The 14567-nt window shown below is 38.0% G+C and overlaps 1 protein-coding gene across 5 annotated transcripts in view; it reads right to left on the reverse strand.

Moving 5' to 3' along the window:
* LOC306883282 (spondin-2-like) overlaps positions 1-14567 on the reverse strand; it is a 29653-nt gene that overhangs the window by 11559 nt on the left and 3527 nt on the right. For 4 of the 5 annotated variants that reach the window (XM_079438438.1, XM_079438437.1, XM_079438434.1 and 1 more), the window contains one exon: positions 1112-1340. In XM_079438438.1, coding sequence (XP_079294564.1) covers positions 1112-1340 — 229 coding nt within the window. Of the gene's footprint in view, positions 1-1111; positions 1341-6236; positions 6534-14567 lie in introns of those variants that run through there. The other variant, XM_079438436.1, reaches the window with a different exon arrangement.

The following is a 14567-nucleotide window of genomic DNA, read 5'->3' on the forward strand; positions in this document are numbered from 1 at the left end:
TGAGTACTTAGCGTCCTGACATATGGTGAGGTGAAAAACTTTAAACATTCTCATCTCTAACACACGTGGAGCCATCGCCGGCGGCCAGTGTTGGGAAGTAACTAGTCACATGTAACTAAATTTCGTAATTTAATTACAAAATAAATGTGATTGTTACAGTTACTGAGAAAAAACTTGTAATTAAATTACAGTTACTTATGAAAATGGTAACAATTACAAAGGGGGTTACATCTGAATTATTTTCACACACACACCCAAATACAGACTTCATTGATTTCTTTCATAAATTGCAGTGATTGCTCTAAAATATGAGACACCAATGTTTCAGGAGTTTAAGAGACAGAATAGGACACATGCTTATTCAATAACGGTTTTATTTCCTATTTGGATTTCTGTACTTTATTTTTTAAGATGAACTATTGGTTATACTTTATTTTAAGGTGTCCTTGTTACAGTGTAATTTTATATTTAAGTACTGAGTAATATTAATTAACTACATGTACTTACTATATGGTTAGGGTTACATGCATGTAATTATGCATAATCTATTGTTATTATAATAGTAAGTACATGTAACATGTAAAAGGACACCTTATAAAGTGTTACCTAACTATGCCAGTGTTTTCTGTCATAGCTATGCAAAAGTTTGATTTCATAATCAATATCATAGCTACTAAACTATTTCTTGTTATGGTTTTAAATCTGTATTTAAGCTCAGAATGATCTCAAAGTAAAACGAGGTGCTAAAGTCTGATTTTGGTGGTGGCTGTGCATTAAAATTAATCTTAATTCAAGTGAAGAAGAATTTTGAAAGTCTGACAGGGATCAGTGTTGATACTGTAAGGTGAACCCTTCCTGGTTTTAAATGATTAACAGTTGAAAATATTAGAAATTTAGAAAAGTAATCAAAAGTAATCTATTAAAGTAATTGAAATAGGTTACAGATTACAAATGACCCTATCAAAATGTAATAAGTAAAATAACTATTACAGTTCCAAAGTAACCTTCCCACAACCCTGCCGGTGGTCAACCTCAGAGAACAAGATGTTTAGCTTCTAGCAATCTACGTTTGGCTCATCAGCCCGACACCTCGTATTATCAGGAGTCTTACCCATGAGTTTGGACCACTGCGCAGGTGGTCGGAATAAGGGATACTGTTTGGGGAAGGTCTGTGGGCTCCAGTGGCCGGTGAACACCAGGATGTAAGAGGCGGGTCCTCGAGCGCTGCACTCGGTCCCATTGGTCAGATTCACCGGGGCTGTGCAGGACAGGACAAACCTGAGCAGCACGACCAGCAGCTGCTGCAGCCAACCAGGAACAAAGACCTCTGATGGCATCATCTGCGTCAGGGGAAAAAGAGCAGGAAAAGTCATTAGCCAAGTTGAGGGAAAACAGTTTGTTTCCTTTTTTATTTTTTTTTTTTTATTTTTTTTTTTTTTTTATTGTTAATATTAGTAAAACGGTTATGTAGATATTATATAAATTGCCATTTCAGTTTCTTGTCCTACAGTAACTCTGATCCAATCATGCAGCAAATATGTATTGCAAGAGGAAATTACATAACTTTGGTTCCTGACACCTTAATCCTCTGTCAAGGGAAGCATCTGAGATTTGCAGCTTGCTCCGACAAGAGTGCATTCAAAGACACTCACCAGCTGATATTACAAAGAAACCCTTATGGTGGCTTGGTTTTAGCTAATTATTTACATCTGTAATGCATAGTTTATCAAATTGATTCTTAAGTTTGCTTATCCTGGATGACTGTACTTTGGCATTGGTTTGCAGCCGCGTGTAGCGAGTGAGCGTGCAGGACCGTTTGCCTGAGGCTAGATAGATTAAGGTAATAATGCTGTAAATAAAGTTCAGTGTCTTACACAGTTTTCGTTAGGTTCATAAGATCTGAATAGCCTATATCATCAGGAGCCTCTGGTATTAATTATGTTATTGTCTCTGCTTTTTTCACTCTCAAAGTGACTTTAGCCATTGACATGCATTTCATGAATCACCAAGGACCACGGATTCAGCTAAAAATCTTCTTTACTGTTCTACAGAAGAAAAAAAGTCGCCTACATCTTGAATGGCCTAAGCATGAGTAAATTAATAGCAAATTTTCATTTTCACTTTTAATGGACAGGTCATCCAAAAATGAAAAGTCAATCATCATTTACTCTGGTCATTTTGTTTGAAACATGTATGAACCGTATGCTTCTGCTAAAAAAACTAAAAAAAGCATGTTTGACCACTTCTTTGTATACAGTGAATGTGTTAATCACAAAACTACCAATATGGAGGAGGAGCAAGACGTGCCGCACCAGGTTTGGCCAACTTGTGACATGCATAAACCAGTTGACAACGGATGTCATTAACATTAAACCTGGTGTGACATGTCTTGATGTGGCATGTCTTAACGGGCACCCATTAGGTCGAGGACGTTTAATTTTTTATTTTTTTCGCTGTGAGGGAGAATTTTTCCTACCTAAGCCATAGTTACCATAGATATAATACTGTATACAGACGCTCATGAAGACTCAGGAGCATCTGATTGTGTTAAAATTGTTACATCATAACATACTGGGCCTGCTGACCAATCAGAGCAGAATTGGCTTTTCAGAAAGCTGAGCTTTTCAGGCAAAGGGTAAAAAAAGTGTATAGTATGAGAAAAATAATGTTTTTTTTTTTACTTTTAATCATGTAAATGTATTCTAGCAGACCCCAAAGGTAAAATGATGAAATTTGGAAACTTTAAAATTCATGGACATACATGAGATTTTATGGATCTTTTTTTTGTGATTTTGGAAACCTGACAGCCTCCATCCCGCTTTTACCGAATCAAAATTAGTAAACATTAAAGATTTCTTGTGTGTTTCATAGAAGTTATTTTTATATTAAGTAAATTTTTGTGTGAACTATATCCCTTCAAAGCCAGACAGTCGAACAGTCTGCAAAGCCAGTTTAATAAAACTTTAGATGCTTTAAATAAAACATAATTAACAGCTGCTGAAGGGATATATGATGAACTCAACATCACCACGGCACAGATTTACCTAGAACCCCACAGTCCCATCCCAGCCGACCCCTTTATCACAACATCCATAGGGCTTGCCGTTTATTCCCAACTAAATTAAAATAACACAACAGCAGGGTTGTGTGACTAAGTTATTTTCATCCCTCATAGCCTGTGATTGAATGTTGAGCATGTTACGCAAGACCAGTTTAGACCCCGGCAGAAGGTCTAGAGCGTGACTGCATGAGATACTGGGATCTGCACCGTCTGCCATGGTCTCTTAATAAAGAGGCGAAGTGACAAAGGGCAGAAGTTCATCACCGCAGGCTCAGACTATTGCTCTGGCCCCGTCCACTGGGTCCCCATAGTTTATAACGAGCCACGATCATATGACAGACCAGCAGATCAAAGACACAGGCTCACTGCGTCCCGCGCTGGAGTCATTAATGTAGGTTTAGGTTGGACCGGTAGCTCATATATATATATATATATATGCATCTGAGATATTTATATATATATATATGAGAGGGTGTCTCTGATGTTATTGAGGAAAAGCAGTGGACTTGGTTATAATAGTGCTCATGATGAACAGATATATTAGGATCCATGAGGAGAGAGGTCTTGAGTCACCAGAAATGACCTCATGTCTAATAGACATACTTCTGGAGTGAGAAAGCAGCTAAACGCTCCTTGCTTTAAAGCCGGCTAGACCGCAGGTTCAATGGGACATGGATAAAATCTTACGAGCAAGGACTGAACGTACACTCCTTTTGTGGTTTCCTTTCTTTTTCTTCAGAACTCACAGTCTCTTTCTCCTTTATTTGACAGATCAAGTTTCCGCATCTTTTGGAAATTCTGAAGTGTCACAGCACTTTCACACATGCAGCCCTTTCCAACTGCATTTTTCCCTTTGGAGGGGAATGATGTGTGACTAGAAATGCCGGCAAATGAGTCTTGGCATTTTGCCAGCGTAACCTTGCTTGAAAAGTTCCATATTGATGCTATTTGTTAACAAAACCCATGGTTTGAGGAGCTCTGACATGTAAAAAAAAGCATGTATTTCTTTGCATATATGTCTTTATGTTGGTTTCCGATGGTTTTAGAAACTTATTTTCAAGAAAATGTAAAATTTAAGTCAAGACACTTCAAATAAAATATTTTTCATGCAGGATTTTTGGGCTTTTTTCCCCATTACTTGACTTCTTTCAGGCTTGTGGGAAGAATACATCCAAAATAAACAGTTTTAAAGTTCTCTCAAAATTACTATTTTTCTCCTGCACTGAGCCAGGAATCTCCACTTCAGCAGAAGTTACATACACCAAACTATAAAACATGAAATGTATATATAACATAACTTTTTTTTAAAAATTAAACGATGTAAATTTTCTTTCTGGCTGTTGACAGTATTTTCAGACTTCTCAACATCTCTAATACATCAACAAAATGAAATGAAAAATTTGAACCTCTATCCAATGTTGCGATTTATGTTCTGGAAATGTATGCAAATATGTGCATATTTAATTAGATAATGCCTCAATTCCATATTTAAACATAACATTAAAGAAAACTTGGACAAAACAACTGTCCAAATGTACTGTGATAAATCAAATGGGGAAGTATGTTGATTATAACCACATTCACCTGGTGTCTTGCCTTAACGACTCTACAAATGTCATGTGGTGTAACCATCAGGTACAAAGTAATATTAATAAAAGTAATAAGCAATTAACTGAATGTACACATTTTAATCTTTATTTTCTTTTTAATCTAAAATGCTTTCTTTTAAATGAATTATTCATAAATATCAAGTCTTTTGGGGAGATGCACCACATGACATTTACAGCCTGAACTAATCTTTCCCTCTCATAAAAAAAGGTTAAGTAATCAGATATTTTAAGAGACTTGTTGACCTTGTCTCACTCACAAGGGTCAGCTGGGGTCGTCTCCATGACATCATTTCCTGTTTTAGGTTTTGTTTTTTCATGCATGTTGGTCGCACCACATGAAAATCATTATCTACATTTACAAACGTCAAATTGTACAAACGTTGAAAGAAAAGAGCTTTTCTCCATCTGGGTAGATGAAGGAATTGATCAACAGATCCTGGAACAGTTTGCGATTCTAGATTTGTGGCGTAGCCGTTTAAAAGCCATTTCCACCAAATGACATCAGAGTTTTAACAGCACTGATGGTGCTGATGTGTGAACGGGACCCAAAAAAGCAGTTGGACGTGTGAACAGCAGATAGGTAATCTGGCTGTTTTACTGCAGTTTACTGGGTTTCGTGTTTGAAAGTGACTGAAACATAAGCATCAGGCACACATGCTACAATTGCTCAATAATGTTTGTCCTCAACACAAACAGATCTGTTTGTTCGTGGGAGACTCTGTAAAGCATTGAAGAAACAATGCTTCATCTATCCAGTGGAGTCATCATTCCCAAACATCATCCGCTGACTATTAAAACTTAATAAATATTTTGATCTCCCATCTGGGCTGACATTTTGCACGCGTGCAGATGCAAATTCCCACGTTTTCCACATTATCTCTGTCTTGGACTGTGAAATTAAATCAAACCTTGTACAAAGTTATGGCAGATTGTGGGATGCATTTCTGCTGCCCTGCACTTGCCAGTGGTTGCAGATGCTGACCTAAAGCAAACCTCCCTATGTTTGCCCTCTTCAGCGCAGTCAAGACACACACATTTCTCAAACATCCAACAGACACAGCAAATCTCTGCTCCTAGCACGAACGAGACACATTAAAACCAGGGGAGACAGAAAAGTGCCAAAGAAAAGAGCTTGCGGCTTTTTGCCACTTAAGCTTAAACTTACAGGGAGAGCAATTATAAAGCCGCAGTGAGCTTGTCCTGCAGGAAAAAGGTCAGGAGTCTTGCATTTCAGTTGCATGCAAACGCAAAAACCACGCGGGCAGAGTTCAGAGTAAGAAATGAATGAGAAGAGGGGGGAAAATAGTTAAATAACTCTTAAGAGTAGCACATGTGTTAAAATACTTGAGCACGGCAGCATTGTTCATCAAAGAGACATCAAACCTGCAGAAGATGAGTGTGGGAAGGTTGTGGTATAGAGGCATAGCGGGAAAGTGGAGAAGCAGAAAAGCAACCCTTGTCTTAACCTTTGCCACAGCAGCCAGCATGAGCGCAGGACACACACACACACACACACACACACACACAGACAGTGGATCACATGCTAGCGAACAGCTCACTCTTACCTGGCTGTGATGGTAGACAGCAGGACAGGGTTTGTGGAGATGTGCACTAGAGATCAAGATACCTCACTTTCATGCTCTCTTTCCCCTCCTCTCTTTTTTTCTTTCCTCTCTCTCCTCCCATTCTTCACCCCCACCTCTTCATGTATGGGTACACACACGCACACACGCACACACACACACACACACACAGTCTTGCTCTTTTTCCTGTCCTCTCCTTTTATCTCTTTTCTTCTCCTGTGAGATCACAGACTGTGTAACTGGAAGTTGATGTGCTCATATATGAATAACTCAAACCATAAGAATGAACTCATAATAGTTTGTGAGCCGTGGGTTTCTGTTTGTAGCTTGGAACTTCATTCTCAGCCAATGGTGTGAGTTTAGGGCGGGGCTCTCTGTTTGTTCACCCAATGGTATAGGAGGGGAAGTGCTTGGGAAACCTGTCTGAAAACAGTCATCAGATGCATTCAAATATGCTTCTCTACTTGAAAAACGTTTGGTGAAAAGAGCATGTCCAAATTCGCAGTATTTATAAAGTATCTGAAAAGTATCTGTATGACCTAATTCTTCCAGTGAGATTCTGAAAACGTAATATTACACAAATTTATACTATATATAACTGTGTCCATATTACACACAAAATCTTCAGAGCTTTGCATAATGTGAAAATAAATTATTCATATACAGGCTGCATCTAAAAGGTGAAAAATGCCTCCTTTGTAGGCAGCATTGGGATGGGGGGGGGGGGGGGGGGGGGGCAACAAGGCACATCCGAATCCAGTGATCGTGTCACATCCAAGAAAGCTGATCATCAGCAAATTTGTTTTTCACCCCATTTTCCCACTTTAAATGTAATTTCTAACCAGATCAATTAAATTACTCTGTCCAAATTAAATTACTTAGTCTTTCTGAAATCAGTTTCAGGAGGCAACTTCATGTAAAAGCTGCCTGCAAAGTCATTGACAGAGCAACGAAGCAACAAGTCAGCTGCCTAAGCTTTCGAACACAGCCCTAATTTTATTAAATATAACAAAATGATACATTTGATCTGACATATGCTTTTAAGATCTATACAGTAGTCTTTCTCTTCCTTTAAAAAGCCTCAAAAATTGATGAGTCAGCTCAGAAGTATAACCAAATTTGTCCAATTATTCAAATTTTCTTAAAAATGAGAATGTCCCTCCCTCTAATACCACTTAAAGCTGACTAAAAATAGCAAGCAAATCATGATTCAGGATGTGTGCTTTTATCCATCAAACAACTGTTTCCAAACAGTGCAACACGTTTTTTAAACTGAACACCCTGTTCTGATGACGCAAGAGGTGCAACTATGGCAGCTGAGAAGACCATTCTTTGTGTTCTTTTTGAAGAATTCTCGGAGCCTGATGAAATCGGTATAAATACGTGTTTAATACTGCAAAATACGCTCGATGTTACAGTCACTGCCCTTGCCGCCCAGAATAAAAGAGAACATCCCAATCGAGTGAAAGGATTTGTGGAAACTGTGGTTCCTAATTATTGTGATCCAACATTTGCCTCGCAATTCAGGACGAAAAGACAAACATTTCAGGTGAAGGATGATCCACTTCTTACCTCCAATCTATATGACCTTATATTTATTGTGAGTATTAGGCTTATCATTATTGCTGATCACTGTTGTTGTGCTATGATATTGTAATATTTACCAGTATATAATCAGACGAGCATAGAAATGTTTATGAAAGTGTCACTCCACAATACAATAGCAAAATATATAAATATGTAATCTTATTATTTCAGTAATTTTGCCTTTAATGTAAATAAACATGTGCAAACAATTTACTTGCTCTTGTGAATTTATTTTGATGTTAATTACATTTACTTACAAATTCATCATCATGTTGATATCATGCTATGTTACTATAAAACTCTTACAACAAACATGTCTTCAAATATCTTCAATTGTTGCGTATACCGAGCTAGAGCGGAATGCAAAACCGTAGCAAAATGTTGGACACCAGCAGTGTGAGCCTGAACGTGCCCCAGGTTTCCCTAATACTTCCTCCATTCGTCATTGATCAGACAAATAGAAAGCTACGCCCAAAACTACGCCATTGGTTAAGCAATTATTGCCATGTCAGGCTGCACATATAAACCGAGCCATGTTTCAATAGCACCAGAGTGTGGAAATAAGCCTAAAAATAACAATTAACTTCATATTTTAATGCATTGCTTTGACTTGCATTGGATCAAAATATGAAAGCTGACAAATATAAAATCCTAACCTTTTACACACAGAAATGATAAAATGGCATGGACATTACTGGTACCCTGGATTTAGAATTTGGCAGGACAACCGTTGGACAGAAGTACCGTATCTAACACCTTCCACTACTTCAGTTTATAGGTCAGCCCATACAGCACCATGCAAAACTTACCAACACAATGCCAGAGCGCCGCTGTGGATTTGAGTGTTTTCTGTAGCTTGTTGCCATGTGGTTCCCAAGGGATTCAAATGAGCCACAAAATTCATTCCATATATCATATCAATAGGATAAACAGTCTGGGACATGACATTCAATACTTAGGGTTAGATATTCAAACAATAACAATAGTTGTTTTAGCAATACTGCACAGATATTGCTGATCTACAGCAGCTCACACACTTGCACAAGAGGCCTTAGCACAGGAAGAATGGATTTCATAACACTCATAGAAGTGAATGACTTCTGGGAATTATCTGGTTAGAAAGCAGTCAGTCCCTGTGAGAGTTCACGTCGGTCCAATATAAGAGACATTTGTCATTGATTTGCCCATCAAGAAAAGACACTAACAGTAATACAGCTGAAAGCCAAGAGGTTTTACCAGTCACTATAAATCAAGGTTGGCATTTACAGGAAAAGTCCCATGTAAAAGCATCTATTCATCAAATTTGGTAATGTTTACTGCGTCAGGCGAAGGAAGTCATCACTTCATCAGAGGCCAGATTCAACGGCGATTCGTTTGCATTGACGCAGATGGGATCGGACTCCAGAAAGTGATCGGTGTCTGTCTCAATGAGTGTTATGTACACTCTTGAGCACACTGACCCTAACATGAACCTCTCTTGGACAAAAGCCTTTAAGAAATCTTCCAATGGACAGGCTGATGAAAAAGAGCTGATGAGACCAAGAATGTACTAGAAACTTAACAGGGTGTATAGGTTCGTGTAGCATTTCCACAATTGTTGCAAAGTGCTTCCCAATGCAGCTAAAACTTGATCTGTTTGCCAATATTTCACTAGTACACTAAGATTTCTCAGTAGGTCTATTTGTATTTATTGACTTGTTTACTCGTTTTGAATAATTGAGGTTACGAAACAGCCAATATAAAGTTTTGTAATCCAACAATTTGATCGATTTTGGGGCATTTTGGGTAAGAGTGACGTAAGGTAAATGAGTCATCTAAGCACAACAAAAATTTAGTATCCAAAAAGGTCGTTTCTGCTCAGTATTTCAAGCGCAGCTGTCTACTTCAACAGCTCACTTTTTCCCTGCCAACTTGTCAGTGGGACGCGGGACGCATGACGTCATTTTGTGGGATTAAGTGGAGATGCGTTGAAGCCATGTCAAATAAACTGGCAATGACTCTGAAACGATCATCTGTAGAAAAACATTTACATGGGGACAGAGTGCAGCATAAACAGCCATTCTCTGCTGAGCGACTCCCATAAACAGTGGAACCTACTTTTACATCTTGTCTGAGGGAAACGGTTTTAGACATAATACATGGTCACCTTCTCATCTTGAGGTGCAGAGCAGACATACGATACAGCATCTCGTCTGTAATCGGCCTCTGGGTCACTGACGCTCAAACACACACTGCATCACAGAATAGAAGTTTCCACTAAAATTCCACTGAAATTAAGGTTAATGTGGGGGGGAAACATGGGTAACTTGACATTATGTAACCCATTAAAATGTAATTGTGATGAATGAGGACATGCAAATTTGCTTATGAAATGAAAAACAAACAAAGTTAAAATGGTCAGTATAGCAACAGATTTAAATGTCTAGCTCAGGGATTTGTTTCTTACAAACATGCAACTTTTCAATTCACAAGGCGAAAAAATGATGGACTGGAGTCGTTAGGATTACTTGTGGATTATATCAGAGATTGTTTTACTATTGGGAGATGAGAGGGTCTGTATTATGAACTATTGGAGAAAGTGTAAGTTGGATCACATGCGCCTTGATAACCAATCATATTAAAGCCTTGACGTCAATCAGAGTTGTGCGACACTCAATCGTCATTTAATGATACCATAGGAATGAGTGAGAAGTGCCGTAAACTGAATCCCACCTGTCGCAAAAAGCTTGTGACTTCTTATAAAACAGCATTTTTTGGTGTAAATTAAAAATAGTTGGATCCAAAACTATTGTTTAATGTAAAACATGTTGAAGATGATTGTTGATTATTGTACATGTCGAGTCATTAAATGATAGGCTGTTTCCTCAAAAAAGCTGTATATTCAGCATAGTGAAGCCTCTTCTCCATTGACATCCAAAAAAGTTGTCTGGACTCCTTCCCTGCACTGCAGCGTTAGCCGTTATGCTTTTTTAGGCTAAAGGTTGTAGGGCTTGCCTTCCAGTGGCTTTGATTATACTACAGCTGTTGCATTCTTGAATCTGATTGGTTGACGAACATTCCAATGCGTGCAGTTATTTTCAGTAGTAGTTCTGAATATAACAAAATAGTTCCAGGCAGGTCTTGACTGCATTATGTCTATTTCACTTCGCCAAATGATTTCAGTTATTTCAAAAGGCCTGCAACATCAAACCACACAAAGACACTGACCAAGCTAATAAATATAGTAAACAACAAGATAAAATGTCCATCGATTTCCATGTTTTTTTTATTTTGTAAGGAAAGTAATATTCTCTTTGTCCTGCACTCTCTGTCCCTTACAGATGCACACAAATACAATACAGACACAGAAGCATGCACGCACACAGCACTGCTCTGACAATTTGATCAATTAGTTCAACTTAAAAGCTACATGTTATTTCTCACTAGCAAGGTAATAACGCTGTTGTTCTTGAAACAAATAAACTTACAGTGTCGCTATTTGTAGAGATGCTGCTGCCAAACACTGTTGAGAGAAACGCACACTCAGGTAATTCACACAAGCTTAATCGGCCTCTCATAACTGCATTAAGTCTGCTATTAACAGCTCAAGCCTCCGTTATTAGGTCTAAAATGACATTTTGGATTTAGCAACGGAGGCGTTGGATGAGATGCAGAAGAAATTAATCCAAGAGCGTTTTCAACGGCTCGTCATAAATTATTCCTTACCTATTGTGATGCTTTTATCAGCTGTTTGGACTTGATTCTCATGGCACCCATTCACAACAGAGTGAGCAAGTGACGTAATGCTACATTTCTCCAAATCTGTTTAGATGAAGAAACAAATTTAACTCGATCTAGGATGGCCTGAGGTGAGTATAATATCAGCAAATTTTATTTTGGGGTGAACTATTCCTTCAACTTAATTAGCAAATGTGTGCAATAACTGGACATTTTCAAAGCATGCAATTAAATCCATTTTATTATTGAAACTGTTACATCATGGAAAAATATGAAGAGGTAAGACACTTTGAAACTATATGGTGTCTGTTATGTAGAGTTGGAAAGTAACGAATTACATTTTAAAACACATTAATTACGGAATAATAATAAAAATAAAAATAAAAAAAAACAATCGCTCCCTGGAAACTACTGCAGTGAATAATCGGCAGGAGAACAAACTGGTGCTAAAATCACAAGAAAGACGTAGACCGATAAGACGGGTGTTATGGTGCAGACCCAGTTGAAAAGCAAACCCAGTCGTATTCTGCTGAAGTTGAACTTGAAGGAAATAAAGTGAACCCCTGGCCATATTTATACTCTATAATGCAGTGTAAGCGGTGTTTGCTTAGGGAGACCAAACTAGCAGCTGCAGCTTACAAAATCTCAACATTACCCCTTCGCAAGCATGTAGAGGTACGCTAAATACTTGCATTGGTGGTTAAAATGAAACAAAAGGTTTTGCACAAATTAGCCAAAAACCAAACAAAACACTCCTACGGTGTGTGAAGGGTTAGGGTTTCCTCTGCATTGCAAAGATGAATTTTGTTGATATTGATTTAATTTGCCTGGTAACAGCCCAAATGTCTTATTCTAAATAACTGACTCCTTTAATTAAAAACAACTAGTTTGAGATTTATAGGCCTATCCCAGGGGTGTTGAACTCAGTTCCTGGAGGGCTGCAGCCCTGCTGAGTTCAGTTCCAACCCTGCTCCAACACACATACATAGTATAGATATAACCCTAATTGATTAGACCTAAATGATTAGTATAGCTAGATCAGATGTGTTTAATTAGGGTTATATCTATACTGTTGTAGGGCTGTGGCCCTCCAGGATCGGAGTTTGTCCCCCTTGGTCTATCCCATTGTTGTGTCCCTCCCATTGTTAAAAATCAAGCTATTTTGACGTTGAGTAAATTTTAAATGAGCTACTTTTTACTTTAACTTGAGTAGATTTTTAGACTTTTACTTGTACTTAAGAAAAATTTAATTAAGGTAATGGTACTTTTACTTGAGTAAAATATTGTTGTACTCTTTCCACCTCTGTTGTTATGCATATACTGTAAAATAGGGCGTCTTAAAATTGAAAGACTGTTTCAGGTTAATAAACAGAAAAAACAAAGGAACTTGCTAAATTAAATCAACAGCCTTTAAAGGTTCAACAAGTTCGTAAACATCATTGTGTTGCGCAATCCTTATGGGACTTCAGAAAAAAAAATGGTGAATCACTGCAATGAAATTCAATTTCTTGGTTTCTTCACTTTTCTGACTATCATCCAAACGTCATAAAACATCAATAAACGTACACCATTCCACTCAACTATACAGAGAAAGCTATATATATATATATATATATATATATATATATATATATATATATAGTGCATAAGTATTGGGACAGTTGAACATAAGGCAGATATAAAAGATTAAAAGCTATTATTTAGTTGAAGATCCCTTGCGCACAATCACAGCAGTGAGTCTGTGACCCATAGACATCACCAGACTCTTGGTCTCATCCTTTGAATTACTTTTCCCAGCCTTTAATGCAGCCAATTCCAATTGTTGCTTGTTTTGGGGAGTTTCTGCCTTTACTCTCCTCTCCAGCTGGTGAAATTCATTCTGCTACTGCCATCATACATTAAGTCATCAGTAAAGTTGAGAGGGCCTGTTCCAGAGACAGCCATGCATGCCCATGCTATGACACCACCTCCACCATGCTTTACAGATGAGGCTGTATGCTTGGGATCATTGCAGTTCCCTTTTTTCTCCACATTTTTGCTTTCCCATCACTTAGATAAAGGTTCATCTTTGTCTCATCGGTCCATAAACACAGTTCCAAAACTCTTCTGGCTCACCTTTGTGCTTTTTTGCAAACTCTAATCTTGCCTTTCTATTTTTGGTGCTGGTCAGAGGTTTGCATCTTGCTGTATAGCATCTGTAATTCTGTGTCAAAGTCTCCTGAGGACAGTAGATTGTCAGAGCATCACCCCAGCTTTCTGGAAGTTGTTGGTGATTTTACAGACACGTCTTTTAGGGTTCATTTTCACAACTTTTATGATTTGTCTGTCATCAACTACTGTTGTTTTCTCAGCCGATCAGGTCATTGTTGGTTGCTGGTGTCGCTGGTGGTTTCCAAACTCTTGATTTCTCCAAGCCCTTTGTTTTTGCTAGAGCTATAATTGACTTCCTCTTTTCTTTTAGCATCCAAATTGCTTGCTTTTCTCTCAAAGTCAGCTCCATCATCTTCATCCTGGTTTGTGTGTGTCATCATCGAATGCAAGATTCAGAATACAGAAGTAATGGATATAACTGATACGACACATTCCCTGCTTTTAATATCTGAAGAATTAATGCAACAGGACACAGCTGATCACTTAGAAAGACCTGTGAGGCAACTGATCCAATAATTATGCTCACATCAGATAGAGGGATGAAACTCTAAAAGTTCTGAACTTCTTAGCTGGTAAAACATCTATGTGTTGAATCACCCAATAATAAAATGTGGCATTCTGTAGTTTTGTCTCATTCATCTTTTAATCATATTTGTAAATATCTTGACTCCACAGCCAACAGAGCAATTTTGTCTTTACTGTTCCAATACTTATGGAGGGGACTGTATGTGTGTGAGTGAGAGTATGTGTGCATGTATATGTATATACGGTTGAAGTCAAAACTTTACATACACCTTTCAGAATCTGCAAAATGTTAATTATTTTCCCAAAATAAGAGGGATCATACAAAATGCATGT

Source organism: Barbus barbus (assembly GCF_936440315.1).
Source record: "Barbus barbus genome assembly, chromosome: 17".
Lineage (NCBI taxonomy): Eukaryota > Metazoa > Chordata > Actinopteri > Cypriniformes > Cyprinidae > Barbus > Barbus barbus.